General features: G+C 45.0%; 1 protein-coding gene across 1 annotated transcript in view; it reads left to right on the plus strand.

Moving 5' to 3' along the window:
- The window catches only part of MEIS1 (Meis homeobox 1), a 137,733-nt gene extending 136,329 nt beyond the window's left edge, over positions 1-1,404 (plus strand). Inside the window, exon 12 of the mRNA XM_042932484.1 lies at positions 1-1,404. This exon is cut by the window's left edge and continues 269 nt beyond it. Coding sequence (XP_042788418.1) covers positions 1-15 — 15 coding nt within the window. The 3' untranslated portion in view covers positions 16-1,404.
- The last annotated feature ends 15,688 nt before the right edge of the window (positions 1,405-17,092 follow it).

The following is a 17,092-nucleotide window of genomic DNA, read 5'->3' on the forward strand; positions in this document are numbered from 1 at the left end:
ATTCATGCTCAGTAGCTTAAGGGAATATGCATTGTCTGCAATGGTGACTGATTTCAAATCATGTTTTTTCTGCAATGACTGTGGAGTTCCATTCTTGGCATCTACTTTGGACCAAGGAGCATCCCTAATTCTTCATAGGGACTCTTAAAAAGCAGGAAATACCAACCGAAGTCAATTTGGGGGACATGCTAAATAACTATATAAGACATTAAGAGAACAAAGAGTGAAATATTGTAAATGCTATTATACTGTTATCCATATTACGTTGTTTCTTATAGATTTTTTAAAAAAAATGTGAAATTTTTCCACACTATGTGTGTTGTTTCCATAGCTCTTCACTTCCTCCAGAAGCCTCCTTACATTAAAAAGCCTTACAGTTATCCTGCAAGGGACAGGAAGGTCTGATTTGCAGGATTTTTAGAGCATTAAAATAACTATCAGGCAGAAGAATCTTTCTTCTTGCCTAGGATTTCAGCCATGCGCGCTCTCTCTCTATTTCTCTCTCTCTCTCTCTCTCTCTCTCTCTCTCTCTCTCTTTCTCTCTTTTCCTCTCTTTCCCTCTCTCTAGCCTGGGGCTTGAATTTGCATGTCTAATTCATTTACTCACCATATTTGAATTGGCCTGAACAGATGTAAATCGGGAAGGATGGGAAAAACTGCAGTCATCAACAATGATTAATCAGCTGTTGCAGGCAGTGTCTTAAGGAGACTGGTAGGAGGAGGCATGGAAACCGAAAGGCCGTGTGTTTAGAAGCCTAATTGTCACATCAAGCATCATTGTCCCCATGCAACAACCACCACCTTATACATCACTTCCTGTTTTATGCAGCTCAAAAACATAGACTGAAGATTTATTTTTAATATGTTGACTTTATTTCTGAGCAAAGCATCGGTCATGTGTGTATTTTTCCATAGTCCCACCTTGGAGCATTTATGTAGACATTGTAAATAAATTTTGTGCAAAAAGGACTGGAAAAATGAACTGTATTATTGCAATTTTTTTTGTAAAAGTAGCAGTTTGGTATGAGTTGGCATGCATACAAGATTTACTAAGTGGGATAAGCTAATTATACTTTTTGTTGTGGATAAACAAATGCTTGTTGATAGCCTTTTTCTATCAAGAAACCAAGGAGCTAATTATTAATAACAATCATTGCACACTGAGTCTTAGCGTTTCTGACGGAAACAGTTTGGATTGTATAATAACGCCAAGCCCAGTTGTAGTAACGTTTGAGTGCAGTAATGAAATCTGAATCTAAAATAAAAACAAGATTATTTTTGTCATGCTGACTCCACTGCTTGAAAAATTTGTTTACTGCCCCCCCCCAAATTTTCAGTGATCAGTGCAGTAAAGAGGAAAATTAATTTTAGCTCCCTAAGACGTATATGTACTTGAAAATTTTAACCACAAAGTAAATTATTTGATAATAGTCACTGATTTCTTTAAGCTGGTTTAATGAATTCCTAATATCAGCAAATTTAAGGCCTAAGGGCACTAAACTAACTGTAGACTCAGATTGCATCCAACAGAATTACTCACCTAGTATCGGTGAGATTATTCTTGCACATAATGGTAAACCTAAGTACAGAGGTAAGTCTTTTACTAAGAACATTACCTAGGATGAGCAGTATATGCTTATTAGGAAATTAACTATGTGAATTGAAGAGACCAGACTTCAAAATCTAATTTTTATAAATATGCTCTATGTTCTCATTGGATAAAACTGGTTATTAACCAATTTTCCAGAACAGCTGTACAGAATATCTGCGTGGCAGCCAGCTAAATGGTACAAAATAACATGTTTAAGCTGGAATGGCTTATAATTTTATTTAAATAAAATCGCTGCTATAAAAAGTGCTTCCCAAAGCTAAATAAAATATACAAATATTTTAATTAAGGCAATTTCTCTGTAAAAAAAAAAAAAAAATCATCCTTTTAGGAGTGATTGCTTTGTAAACAAAGGATGGGTCAGAGGAGAGAGCCTTAAACTCAAGGCTGACGTTCAGGCCCATGTCACCCTATAAACCCGCCCCGAACAATTCTATTTTCTATTTGAAAAGAGAAACCAGCTGTGGGTTGGGTTTACTAGGTGACGTGTGATTGACTGACTCACCTGCTGGAGCAGCCCCGCGCATTCTCACCTTTTGTTTATTGGGCCTTGTTTCTAAACACGTGGATGCGCAGACCGAGAGAAGCTCCACCAGCAGCAGCAGCCTTCGCGCGCAGCGCCCTCCGCCCCACCCCGCCCCCACCCCCACCCCATGTGTGGGATTGTTTAAATTTCTTATTTGGACCCAGTGGCAATTCTTCGGCGACACAAATACTCCATATTTAGTGAAATAATTCTCTTTTGAGAGCTGGTTAGTGGCGGTGAACAACCATTTATTTACTTTAAAAATTAATAATAAACTTTATAAACTACCCATCCATTTGCCCCTCCTCCCCAGTACAAGCTTGGGTGAGTAGGTTATTTTCAGCCTTTCTTCTCGACGGTGCTCTCGCTGGTTGGGGGAGGGAAAGAGAGGGGAGGAGGGAGGGAGGGAGACAGAGAGGGAGAGAGAGAGAGAGATGGGAAGGGGGGAGTGGAGAGAGGCGGGCACTAGGAGAAGGAGTAGGGTACCAGTGAAGAAGAATCAGGGAATATGGAGACTATGAAGAATCACGACCATTAGTGTCCAGTGAATTAGAAAAAATAAAACAAACTGTGTTCTTTCCCTGTGTTCCCTGCTCTGTGTGGCGGTTTTGTGAGGGCCTTGCTCTCCGCAGATCCTTTCTCCCCTTGCCTGGACACCCCCACTCCCCCTTAATGCGATTTTAGCTTTCCTCTTGTAAATTTCAGAGCCAGCTCGGAGGTTATTGAGGACACTTATCTGAAAGAAAGAAAGAATAGAGGTGCTGAGGGTGTTTTTGATGTTTCTTAAAAGGCAAAAACAAAACGCCCTCTTCTAAACAAGGGCACACAATTGTACCTGCTTTTTATTTTTATTGGGGGGGGGGTGCTGGTTGAATGAGACTTTTTAGTATGATTTAAATATTTTTTTAAAGAAAACTAAAAATATTTTACCCTATCATATTTAATCAGCTGTAATTATAACACATTCGAAATGAATAATATGCCTTGACAGTATTTTTATTGTTATTGTTCATTGCATGATGTTCGACTGCTTTAGAAGCACAGGAAAGAGAAGTAAACGCGCTACAAATGGGGAATTACCCTCGTTTAGCATTAAAATTCATTTAGATAAAATTGCCACAAACATTTAAATGGGAAGATTAGTTCCCCCTCACGCCTTATTGCACTCGCTCAATGGTTCCGTTAAGAACATTTTACACGTTGGAAATTCCGTCTTCTCAGACGGCTTGCTGTTTCCTAGTTACCCACATTCAAAGCAAAGGCAGCAGCAAAGGCAGCAGCAAAGGCGGCGGCGGCGGCGGCGGCAGCAGCAGAGAGAGAGAGAAAAAAAAGTTTTGGCAACTGGTCTGCAATTCATCCGCTGCCGGCCCCAGCCTCCCCTCCGCCCACGGCAGTCCGCCCCCCCACCCAGCACCTTTCCCTACCCCACTTCTTCTCTCCCCATTAAGTAATTTGCCGAGTCCCGTCCCCCGGAAAACCAGTTGCTTAGGTGTGTAGTATTTGAATGTGATGTTAAAATACAAAGACATTTGTATGTCTCCCTTCTCTCGCTTCTGCTCTGAGTTGAGGCTTCCGTTTGAAAGTGCTGAGTTTCTAACGTCGCCTACTCTGAGGCCCCAAGGCACGTTTTTGGGCTTTCCTTCCTGCCAGGACATTTCCAGGAAATGCACCACTGTTTCTTGCTTGTGTTAGAAACGTGTGAAAGAATTAGTCTGAAAAGTCTTTGCAACGTCTAGTTTCTCCCTCTCCTTTTCTTCTCTCTTCGTCTCTCTCCCTCCCCTTCCCTCCTCCCTCCCACTCCCCCTCCCTCCCCTCGCAGAGCCGCAGGAAAAGAAGAATGTCGGCTTCGACTGCCATCTTTTGGGGATTTGGAAAAACGACTCGGTAGGAAACGGAGGGAGGCGGAGGCGCGGGGGGTGGGGGGAACCCCCTTATTATCCTGTGTCGGAACTGGCTCCCTTAATCTGATGCTTAAATATTTGATGTGGAAAAATTACCCATAAAATTAGTTACTAACAATTTCAAATTGAAATCACTTATCGAATTATAAACGCATTAAAGCTGTATGGATGGTATTAGGAGTTTCTCGGGAGGCAGCGGGTGTCTCCTTGCAGTGCGCCCGACCGGCGAGTTTCGCCCCGGGGAGAGGCACCCCGCGGAGCCCGGGGAGGACTGCGGGCAGGCCGGCGCGGCGCTCGGGCGCGGGGTCCGGGCCTGGGGGACCTCGCCTGGGGGACCTAGAGCGCGGCCAGGCCTGGACTGAGGCTCCGGCGAGCTGGGCTGGCGGCGGGGGGGCGGGGAGGAGGGAGGGGAAGGAGCGGCGGTGGGAGGCTCCGACCCCAGGGCACAGGCGCCTACCAGAAAACTTCGTAGTCAACTCGAAAGCTTCTGAAAAGGAAAAACGCGAGCCCAACCCGGCCCCTCCCACGCGCGTCTCCCACGCGGCACGCAAATTTTGCGCTCCGGATCTGTTGCTGTGTGCAGCGCCCCCCCAAGTCTGCATGTCAGGGCGGGAGGCGAGACGCCGGTGGCCCGCTGCTGGGCCGACCTCCGCGGGAGAAACTCCAGCGGGCCGCCGCGGAAGCGGCCAGGAGTCCAGATTAGAACGCCGTGGCCCCCTGCGTCCTACCGTGCACAAGGGTCCTGGCCTGGACCGCGTGCTTGTGAAGACGGGTCTTTGCTCAGAGCCCAGGGCACTTTGGGGGTGGGGGTGGGGGCGGCTCCGGCACCTCCAGTAGCTTCCTATATCCTCCCCACCGCAACAAGAAAGTCAAGTGTAAGGGGACTGCTGACTTCGTCCCTGGAGACGAGGCGACCCCGGGTCTCCGCAGAAGGTTGTGGAAAGATACCTCCTGGGGCGCTCTGGGCCCCCTTCCCTTGGAACCGCTCGGGTGTGCTTTGTGGTGGACTAGAGGCTTCTTGATGGATTCTGTTCCCGAGCCCCTGCGCGGCTCTGGGAGCGCGGCTCCGAGAGCTTGGGGCTCGGAGGGCACTTGGGACCCGGGCAGCGCCCGCCAGGCGGGTCGTGAGTGCCAGGGTCGGGGGCCGCAGCAAGGGGGCTTGGGCTGCACCCCGACGCCTTAGGCAGGAGCTCCTCGGGAAAGCTTTAAAGTCTCTGCAAACTTTCCCTTCCATTTTAGGATCCCAGCAGGCCCTTGGCCCATGTGAACGCACTAAAAACATGACTTGATTCAAGCTCCGGGGTGGGAGCTTGAACGCCGGGTGGAGTGGCATGGAACTGGGTAGTGATGTGCCCCCCTTGGCCTGGCTGGCATTTCCCCTCGTCTCACGCCCCTCTCCCGTGCCATCCCGCACCCACTTGACTGTTAGAAGGTCCGCTGCGTTCAGGGTGGCCAGGTGCAGTTTACAGGAGGTTGGGAATCCCAGAGCCGAGGAGAGAGCGGCGAGGGAGAAACAGCGGGAGATCGCCTTTCAAGGGAGGCGGCTGATGGCGGGGAGCGGCGAGAGTGAGTGTGAGTGTGAGTGTGAGTGAGTGTGAGTGTGTGTGTGTGTGTGTGTGTGTGTGTGACTTTTTGGCCCAATCTGCCCGCCAACGCGTCTGTAACATTCTGTCCCAAGGCGGAGCTGAAAGGAAAAACAAACAACATATTGAGCAATCAGTTCGCCAACATTTGAGGTTCTAAGAGTTTTTGCCCTAAAAGCGAGTACCCCGGGGTCTTGGCGGGGAGATGAAGGACGTTTAGGGTCTCGGTTCTCGCGGGCCGCGCCCTGGGGTGGCCCCTCCGCGCGCTTGCCCCTGCCAGCCAGGCGCTCTCAGCCCACTGTGGGGGAAAGCCAGGCGGTGAAGCCCTGGAGAAAAGGGATTTAGTTTTAAGCCAGTCTCCCATCGATCGAGTCGGTAATTTCTACCCCTGCCCACTCGCAGACACACTCACCTCTACCCTAAAGCATTAAGTTCATTACGCGAGCAATGATCTTAATCTCCAGGCGGAAAACGAGTCCCGGGACCTCGCCGATTCGGGAAGCAGTGAATAAAGTCACCTGTTCACGCAGCAGCGCTGGCGGCTCGTCGGGGCGGGGGCCTCGAGTGGCAAGGCAAGCTGCGCAGGGGTTCCTCACTCCGCGCTTGGGCGTGCCCGGCAGGGGTCAGGAACCCTGTGTCTGCTTTCTTTGGGTTGGCGACCTTCTCGAAGGGTGGGATTGCGCTCGCAAGCTTTCCTCCACCCCTTCCTTATTCTTTTCATCTTGGGCCCCCTCACACCTCTGCGCTCCCTTCCTTCTCCCTTGCCCCAAAGTGGCGAGCTCCCCTTCTTCACGGAAGGTCCCGAGGCTCTCACCCCCATCCCACCACTACTCCCCGCAGCCCTCAGGTCCCCAAACTGCAGTCCTCCGCTCTTTCGCGCCCGCCTCCTTCACCCACCAACTTGGACATGGGTGGGTGGGGAACGCTCAGCAAGGCCCTCTTGAAGTCACTTGCTGAGGGTACCCTGGGGCTTTGAACAACCAGATTCCTCGATCTAGGGGAGATCCCTGCGTCCATTGATAATTCCAATTCAAAGAAACCCTGCAAAGCTCAAAGCTGCAAACACCCCTAGCAGACGCCGGCTCCCCATCGACCCCCACCGCGCCCCCGCCACCTTTGCTTTGAGCAGCGTCTGGCACCGCAGGGAGATGGAGGCGAGCCACGCGCCCCATCCTTGCTGGCCGGCCCACGAGGCGCCAGCTTGTTGTGGAGACTCAGTTTCCACTGGACAGTCGTGAAAGCGGGGAAAACACAATGCAGTGGCTATGTAAACCCACGTTCCCGCACTGCTAACCCGACCCCATTCTGATTTCCAAGAGGTGCATTTTCAGGTAGTCCTAAACTGTGAACAGCGAGCTTTGTGTGTTATCTAATGGGGGTGGGGATGGGAGAGAAGGAGACTCCCACCGCCCGCTCCAGGCTTTAATGTCTGAAATAACGAAAAGCCTGTGTGGCAGCTGCTGCTGGAGCCAAAACTAACTCTTTGGAAGACGGAAAAGAGTGAAAGGCAAAGAAAGACTGTTCATTTTTTTTCCTTTGGTGCCGTTTGGGATGTCATCTGTTTCCTTGGCGACTGTGTTCAGCCCCCGGAGCCCCTGGGCTCCTGGATTGTTAGGGGGGAAAAAGCATGCTATTTCTGCACCGTCATTTATCACTGTCAGCGCATAATGATTCCCCTTGCAGCCCCTTATTGATGTTTGTAATTGCATTATCTCATAAAGGAGGATGATCAATGAAACCGAGCCGTGCATTCTGGGGTCAGAGGAAGCCAAAGTACTGTTTGTCCCCTTTAATACAACAAGTACTCATTATCTTTAGGTCTGCATTCAAAAAATGATCTGATCTGGGGCTGACCCTGTCGGACATCCCAACACTTTTTAAAACGCGGTTTGTGTAACCTTTTGCTTAAATGCTAAATCAAGTACCTGTCTTGCATTTCAACGAAACAAGATGCTAAAACTGAATGGGAAAAGCGTTTCTTCCTTTCTTTTTCTTCCTTTCCTTTCCTTTCCTTTTCTTTCTTTCTTTCTTTCTTTCTTTTTTTTTTTCTTTCTGGGAGGGGTGCGATCATCTGTAGCCTCACGCGATTTTACACTGCAACTGCTTAGTGATATAATGTAGAAAAAGCAGCGCCCAACAGCAAGGGACCCAACTCATCTAATGCATAAAAAATTGGGGGATGCGTGGGTAAAAAGGTATCTGGGAGCATTTAACAAGGTCGGTACTAAAAGATCAGAGTAAAACCACATCCGGTTTAATTAATAAGAGCTATAAACTGAGATAATTCCCCATGATTCTGCCCTTGCTTCTCTCTTTTACAGAGTCATATCTCCTCGGTTTAGATAAATGACTTTTGTGCCTGTTCGATTCTCACAACAACAATAACTAAATCAGTTGCACATTCTGTATCTAAAACCGTCTACAAACTCCAGCAAATAAAAAGAAGTTCATTTGTCTATTAAGGGAAGTATTTAGTTGAGCAGAAGTGTCCCAGTAACATTGAATGGAGTTCATGTAATCCCATGAAAATCAAGTCATCTTGTTGCACAGAAGTAAGTGAAAAAAATACAAAGGAGGAAAGGTCCAAGTGTAATTTTAAACTAAATGCATTATTGGACTGTCACAGTGAAAACGTGATGTGTGGCTGGGATGGAGGGAGTGGACACCAACTCAGTTCACCTTTAACTTAAAGATTTTAGAAAGGAAACAAGTATCCCAGGTTTGGTTATCATTTTAATTTGTGGAAAGAGGAGAAATGGAGATAATTCTGGTTCATCACTTTGATAAATTAAGGTGAATAACCCCTTCAGAGATAAAATTAAAGAAAGAGCTTATTTTAAATGTTGCAAGGCGGTATTACCAAAAAGAAAACTTCCCAGTCTTTTGAAGATGAATTCTCCTTATGTTAATAACTACCAAGAAAAGAAAGAAAGAAAAAGGAAAGAAGGAAGGAAAGAAAAGCCTAAATCCATGTGTTTATTTTAAAAGTTCTACAAAGAATTTTTAAATCAACAGTATAAATCAACGTTTTAAATAAAAAGGTCTGAATGAAAAGCCTTCACCATATGAGAAAATGAATAGCTGAATAAAATAGTGTTCCTATAATTTGACACCTTGACCTAAAAACTTAAATCGAATGATAACAGCAAGAAAAGGCTGAAATATTCCCACTTGGAAAGAGAACTTTAATGATAAAGCTAAGAGTATTTTCAACTGTGTGAAACTATCACTTAATTTTTCTCTAGAAGGCAAGTTCTTCTAAAAAGTATTATTTTCCAGGAATTCTGTCAAATCACTTTGAAATAATATATGTTTTGTATTATTTAAATATTCTGGCACTTTCCTTCTTTGAAAGTGCTCAGAGTGAAATGGATATGCAGCGGCACATATATTTAATATAAATGGTATCTTGTTGTTAACATAAAATATTAAAGGGAAAATAAAACTTTGGGCTTTGTCAGTTGAGATAGAATTTTTTAGCATAATACCCTTTTTCAGAACACACAAATGAAATTCCTTGATTTTAACCAATCAACACAAGTCTTTCTCTTATTTGGTTGGGGATCTGGCATCCTGTACGTTTTCTATTTTTAATATTTAGTGTTATAGCCCACGGTTAAAATAATGAAAAATTAGTCTCGTTTCAGAAATTATTTATTTATGGAACGAACATGATTAAAACATAAACACACACACAAACTGCAGCTGCAACAGAAAAAAAAAACCTGATTTACGGTTATTAAATCTTTGATCGCCATGTTAATGTTTCTTTTTCTACCTTTCATTTGCATTTTAATCTATCGAATCTTTACAATTTTGCTGCCTCCTATTTCAGTGATTGATTACAGATCTGAAATAAGAAAAACCAAGCCTTAGCTTTTCTTTTTCCTTTCTTTTCTTCGCTTTTTTTTTTTTTTTTTTTTTTTTTTTTTTTTTGGTGGTGGTTGTTGTTTTTCTCTCCCCACCCCTTTCCCCCGGGTGGATTTCGGAAACTTTCTCTCAATGCTAATGTAGACAGGACAAATTAATTCTGCTCTTTTAAATGTCAACGATATAAATAAAAAATGCTTTCTGTCCCAAACGTGAATATTTCCCAGCCGCTTGTTTTCGAGTGGTAAAAGATCATCCCAGCAAAACGCAATTAACAGCGAACTACACACACTCCGCGGCGTGGGTTTTGTAAAGGACGTGTTGTGAGTGAGTAAAGAAAGGTGAGAAGTTCATCGTCCCTTCACCGCCAGTAGCCTGGCCTCTCTCTCACACACACTCAGATTTGGTCCGGAGTTCTATCTGTGATCTAAGCGAACAAACAAAAACAAGCCTGGTGGGGGCTTGCTGTGGTTAAGTTGATTTCTTGAGACAGGCAGTCTAAAGACAAAAGGGGAAGCGACGCAGGTCTGTTTGTTTTCTTTCCCCGGCTTACCACTGCCCCTTTGCCCCTTTCTCCCCCGAACCCTCCCTACTGCCCCTCCCCGCCTCCCCCCGATTTCTCCCGCTCGGCGGCTAAGAAGGTCATTTGCTGACCGCTTTGCCTGGACGCGTCACTTTTCGCGCGGGCGTGAAAGCAAGCGTGGAGGTGCTTTGGGCAGGCGCCGGCCGGACGCAGGCTGGGTTCATTCTCCCAGCGGGTCTGAGGGCCCCTGGGGGTCTGCAAGGCTCGGGCCCCGGACAGATAGCTCCTCCCGCCCGGCTGGGGGTCGGGGGCTTGGGTGGGAGCGGGGTCCCCAACTGACGCACGGAGGAGGCCAGTCCCAGGTGCGAGAGCAGAGGTCGGGTGGGCGTGCGCGCAGACTCTCCCGCTAGCCCGCGCGTCTGGGACCCCGAAAGGAGCGCCCCTCACTTCGCCACCCCGACGTCTGCTCCCTGGGCCGGTCCCCCTCGGTGGGGTCCTAACGTCCGCAGACGCAGAGGAACCAGCAGCTGAGCGAGGACCGACTTCTCAGGCGGGTCTAGGCTGCTGGCTCTCGCGTCCGCGTGTAGCGCGCGGTGCCTGGGTAGAGGGCGAGCCGGGAGAAGTCCGAGGGCTGGGACCCCCACCCCCGAAATCCCTAAGTGGGCACACACACCAGCAGGAATTAGGGTGAAGGCTGTGAGAGGTAGAACAAGCCCGGGCAGTCTCTCCAACTGGGCCCTGGGACTCTGTGCGCACCCAGGGGCGTGCCCAGGGCGGGGGCACAGACCATCTTCTCCGGACCCTGTCACCAGAGTGTGCGCTCCTCCCTTCGTCCTAGAGACCCCATGGGTGGCTGCCGCAAGGGGGGCGATTTTTATTAACGGGGACGCACAAGGCTGTTAAAATAGAGGGGGTAGGGAAGGCATCTGATCCGGGCCGACCCTTTGTCTTGAAGCAGATTAGGCTGCCTAGAAATAGGAGGAAAAACAGAAAGTCTAGACAGGAAAACTTATTGTGTTCACAAAATATAAAAATGAACCGAGCGGTCTGGTACCTCAAGGGGTGAAGATAGATCCTTGTAGACAAGTGCGGAGACAAGACTGGGAAGATTTAAAGTGAAAGAAACGGCAGATTATTAAGAAAGTAATAGTAAGGTGTCCCATACACTACAGTTTTATTGTTGGGTAGTAACTACCCGATTTATTTATTGCCGGGGCTATATAATAGAGATAATGACCACAAACTCAAGATGAATTCTTAGGCACCCAGCTGGACAATTCTTTTTTATTTAAGAGAGCGAGTCTGAAAGGTGAGCCTCATCTCCTCTCCTCCTTGAAGATCCGTCTTGCTTTCTACCATATTATAAGCATGACATGCAAATAAATAAGTGCTGCTGGGTTTGTGTGGGTAGGCCTGCAGGATTTATTTCAGGTAAGAGAGGAACATACGCGGAATATGAATTTGCACAGGAGCTGCGGAGTGATTCCTTCCCTCTACTCCGCCGAGCTCTCCTGCTGATCTCCCTCCCTTTCTGTGGGAGCAGAGAGCGTCCCCTGATAAAAACATTAATGTGTCATGTCTCAACTCCCTATTCCTTGACATATAGGTCTGGGGAGGGATGAGGGGCAATGAAAAATGCAAAAGACATCCCCAAAGTAGGTTGACTTGCTGGGACTGCTAAACAGATTCCTACCGACAAAGGGAAGGGTGAGTTTGTAATTATGATTTACAGGAGGGGGGCGGCATAGGAAGCATGTTAATATCATTTCGAAATATGCAAAACGGTGCAAAAGTTTGCTGTCCCGGATCTGGTATGGGTCCTCACCAGCTGGATAGATCCCAAGGGGAGCCTCCAGGCTCTTGGGACCTGTCCGCCTTTCTTGGCCCTCAGTTTCTCTTCCTGGAGCTGGATAAACAATCCTATGGGCCGGTGAAGGAATCACAGATGACCTTGCTCGTTGACCGCCAAGGTCGGAAGGGAGCGGGCGGCCTCAGGTGTTGGCTCTGTCCGACGCAGTGGCTGCAAAGACAGTCACCGGCTGGCCTTTAACGAGGCGGCCTCCGAGAGCTTCTCCCCTGCCACCTGTATTCTGCGACGTCAGGCAGACCCCGAGCTTGCCAACGTGAAGTCGGCATCCTCTTCTGATACTCTTTTTTCTTAATATTCAGAATATAGTGTTTCAGTGTCACAATAACCACTTATATTCAGAACTTCCTTTGATCTATGTTTGGCCAGGAAAAAAACAAAACAAAACAACAAAACACCTGACCGGGAACTGCAGATGTAAAAGGGAGAGGAGCTCAGAGGAAACGGGAGGGGTGGCCAGGCGGTGTGAGCGAGAAAGGTGTGCTGGTTGGGGCTAGGTGGGGGAAGATAGAGACCCACCGGCAGCAAGCGAGCGTGTGGTGGGGGAGGGGGTGAAGAAAGAAAGCAGAGAGTGATCGCGGGATGGAAGAGAAGAGGTTGTTTGTGTAATTTGGTGGTTGGTATGAGGGATGATATTATGAGGCTGAGGAGGAGGACAGTCCTCCTCAATCTTTTACAACATTGGTGTCGTTCAAGCACAACTTTATCTTTGAACCAGAATATCTGTTTCAATGATTTCCATAAGCACATAAATTATAATCTTCCGAGCCTTCAATATTTCTTTCTGTACTTTATTAAGTGTTATTGCAGAGGCCATTTATGAAGTGAATGATTCAACTTTTAATCTTTTGAACATTAAAGTGTATTCCACTGAGTTTCCTTTTCCAAATAATCTAAAATAACAAAAAGAAACTAAGCTCATTACATGAAAAAGTGACAAGCCTTTTGCTCTCAGCCTGGCAAGTTGCCCTACGCACTTCAAAGGATGATAAACTAATTGTTTCCAGAGTTTATAAGTAATTAAGCTATTATTCGGAGAATTTATGTAACAGTCTTATTCACCATAGAACTTTCTGGTTAGAATAGCCAAAGAGGAGTCTTCAAAAATACCAAGATTTTAATAATTAAAAAGTCTGTCCTTATTGATCACGATGAAAACTTATTTTATTTTCAAAAGCATTGAGAAATGTAAACAAATATAGTTTTATTCCAGAGTATATGATCGGTGGAGGTCATTATGTATAATTAATGCTGAAAGGAAAATGAACATGTAATGACTTCCAAAGATTAAAACATCTGTAACTATCAAGTTTTTAAAAGTTAATTTTTAAAATCATTCAGCTTGATTCGTCTAAATATGTCTGATAGGGAAAAATATATACATGCCCCCTTTAGAATTCCATAAGGAAAGTTTAAAAACTTAAACATAATTTTAGTATTTTAAATCAACTTTTGGTACCTAGACAATAAGAATTAATGCCCAGGAATGTTAAGTGCTTGGTTTCTCTGATTTTGCAACAGAGAAATATACTTATTCACCCTTAGATTAAAATAAAGGGAATACTTGAAAAATCTTTTCAAATACATTAAATTCAAACATTATTTCTACATTTCAAGTCATGTTTGTCATTTTTAAGTAAGAAGATTTCTCCTAAATGAAACAGTGTTTATTAAGGGAAAAGTAAGAGCTAAGAGGAAGTGATGAATTGTTTTGTAAATTTCAGCAAACTATATGACACTTTAGTTTAATAGACATGTTTATATATGTAACAATGTATTATTTTAATTTATTTTTCCCCATCAAGATGGTATCACTTCTGCTTTTTTGTTTTTGGAAAATGCCTGTTTTGTTGTCACATGAAGAATTTAGAAATTAATACAATTTTCATGTTAAAAGGAAACATCTTTGAAGAGTAATACTGAGGTATAAATGTGAAAATCCAAGTAAATGCCTGTAGAAAGAAGCTTGTTTGAAGTAAGATAAATTTTCTGGAAGTTATCTGCAAAAAATTAAGAGTATGAGCTGATTCAATATCCATTCCCTTTACCACAAAAAGGTGGGGATTGGCTGTAACAGTCATTACAAGGAGTGGAGTCTCAGCGTAGAAAAGAATATTTAAGTCCTATCTATTTGTTTCAAGAAAATTCCTCCAAAGCAAGCCTGGAGTTGACCGGAAATTGTATATAAAATGTTCAGTTTGATTCAGGGTCAGTGTTGTTTTGTGGAATTTATGTATACTGGCAATTTAGATCTGTCATTGTGTCACAATGTCTGACTCAATGTCTGTTGTACTGTTTCTTTATTCTAATCGAGCAACATTATTAAAAACAAAAACTCAAAGCAACCTGGTTAGTAGTAATGTGGTCCCATTGTCTAACACCATGCAGTAATTGACCTTCTGGATACCAGGCACACTTGGATTCGCTTTAGGACACTTAGCTGTTTAAAATGAGTTCATTACAGAAAGACAATGGTGACTTTGTTGCAACTGGTACCTGTGGTATTTCATACAGCACATGGGCCATATCTTGCCAAGACAGCCACCACCATGATTCACACCAGAGCAGGAAGTCAACTCTATGCACATTTTTTTTTTTTTTTTTTTTGAGAGAGAGAGAGAGTGCAAGCAAGAAGGCATGGGGCAAAGGGAGAGGGAGAGAGAGAATCTTAAGCAGGCTCCATACCCAGTGTGCAGTGGGACTTGGGGCTTTATCTTACAAATGTGAGATCATGACCTGAACTGAAATCAAGAGTCGGACGCTTAGCTGACTGAGCCACCCAGATGCCCTTAGGCACCTTTTATAATATGAAATATGCTATTCTGATCAAGGATGAATTCTTTTTGCACATCCCTCCACAATCTTAAGGGGATGATTAGAAGCCTCTTTTCTTGTTTCCTTGAAGTAAAAATATTGCCATATTAAGAGATGCCACAGTGACTTTATGTTAAAGTGTAATGGTTATGGATTTTATGGTATGTTTAATTCAATTTGTTCATAATAATACAGTCCAGATAGAGATATACTATTGTTCACTACCTGTGCTCAAGTTGAAAAGGGTCTTCTCATGGAAAGACTTCGTGGTGGTAGGAGGTGGTGCTAAGTCAGTGACCAGACTTCCTGGCACGCTCTTTGGTAATCCTGACTCTGTCCCTAGAACATGATGTAATTTATCTTCAATGGATCTTTTTTCCTAATCTCTAAATGATATTAATATATTTCTGCTTTGTAAATCACTTTACATTGTAGCATGTGGTAAGGAACTGGTTTACATTCTATTGAATATAATAATACAGTCCCTTTCTCAAAAAGCTCCAGACTTTTTCCAGAGGAGCCCTGACTTATCAGGGGTGTTCCTCAAAGTTCTAAGGGCCTCTTAGCATTCTGAGATGTTTTCCTTTGATTTTTCCCTGTCTGGCCACCAGAAGTAAAATGACAGTTCCTTATTGTTCCAAAGAATTTGCTGAGAAGAATTAATATATTTATTGATTTAAGTTGCTTCACAGAAATAAAAAGTGACTTGTCCCCCAATGATTGGACTGTGATCCCGTAGCCTGAAAGACTCCAAAGAGTAAATAAAGCCCAACTACTAGAGCCTTCCTCTTTAGTGAAAAAAGTACATCCACAGATATACTAGTTTTCATTTAAATTCTGTGTTATTCTGGTCAGGATCTTGCCTTACATTTTCATATATTTCTAGCATAGACTCTTTTTTAAGAATGAAAAAAGTTGTGTGTGTGTGTGTGTGTGTGTGAGAGAGAGAGAGAGAGAGAGAGAGAGAGAGAGAGAGAAAATCTTGAGCACCCAATGTACCCTGAGCAGTGAGCAGAACAGTGGGGGTGCTGGAATTAACAGGACATTGTCTGTGCCCTCAGAAGCTCATTGAGGGGTGGAACTGATAAGAACACCATAATCCCCACCCCTAGGAGTATGCACAGGTGCTGTGGGAACACAAAAGTTAAACCAACACCTGGAGAAAGGGAGCCCCCCAGAGCCTTTGTGACAGGCTGGGTAAGAAGAAGTAGAGATCAGGACATGTTTTTATATCTGAGTTCGGCCAAGAAAGCAGAAGCCATTCTGAGTGCATACAAGGGAAAGACTTTAATGCTGGGAATTGGTTATACAATAGACAGAAGAGGCTGTGAAGGCAACCAGGTGGCAGGGAGGGACCAAAAGCTGAGCACTCACAAGAAGCTGCTGTCCCACATTATCTAAAGGGACAGAGGGAACAGGTGAGTTGCCAGCCTCCACATGTCAGAGTCACCTGGTAGAAGATATGACCAGGCAGGCATGCCTAGTGGATTGGGAGCTATGGAGGAGATAGGAAAGGGAAAAATAATTCTGGAGTGTTTTCTTTCACTCTCTAATCTGTCAGCCGTACCTCCTTTTGGTGAAAGCCAGCAAGAAACTAGCTGACAAAGAACCTGGGAAACACAAGATCAAGGTCCCCATCCTGCCAGGAATAGCTTTGAAGGCAAACAGTTCCAGGAGCAACACAGCTTTCTAAGCAGGTGTTATGCTCCAGGCATTCTTCTTACTTTATTTTTCCAAATGAAAAGCATTATTGTTAATTTCTGAGTTTATTTGTTTGAGACTGTTGAAAAGGGCACTGAGTTGGAAGAGAAAATGGCTTACTTAAAAATGGCAAGATTGCTAGTGTGGCTGGAGTAAAGGAGCAGGAGGAGGACATTGTAGACATGAGTTGAAAATCATAAAGGGGCGCCTGGGTGGCTCCGTTGTTTCAGCTCAGATCATGATCTCACAGTTCATGAATTTGAGCCCTGCATCAGGCTCACTGCTGTTGAGCACAGAGCCCACTTCAGATCCTCTGTCACCCTCATTCTGTGCCCCTCTCCCACTCATGCTCTCTCTCTCTCTCAAAAATGAGTAAACATTTTAAAAAAAGAAAGAAAATCATTAACAGTTAACCATAAAATGACCAGTGGCATCTGTAACAGCCTGACTTGTTAGCAACCATTAACCTCCAGATGCGGGGTACTAAAGATTATGGGGCTAATGCTGCAGAAATAAGGACACAGTTAGGTCTCCATACAAGTGCAGTGCTGCCCATCAGCTAATGGTTTTCCTACAAAGAAGCACAGGCAGCCTCCTTGACCACCTTCAGTTAATTTATACTGTTATTTCAATCAGCCCCAAAACCAGTGGGGATACTGATCCAGCCATTTTCATGAATGTATTAGAAATTGTTCACC

Source organism: Panthera leo, chromosome A3, assembly GCF_018350215.1.
Source record: "Panthera leo isolate Ple1 chromosome A3, P.leo_Ple1_pat1.1, whole genome shotgun sequence".
Lineage (NCBI taxonomy): Eukaryota > Metazoa > Chordata > Mammalia > Carnivora > Felidae > Panthera > Panthera leo.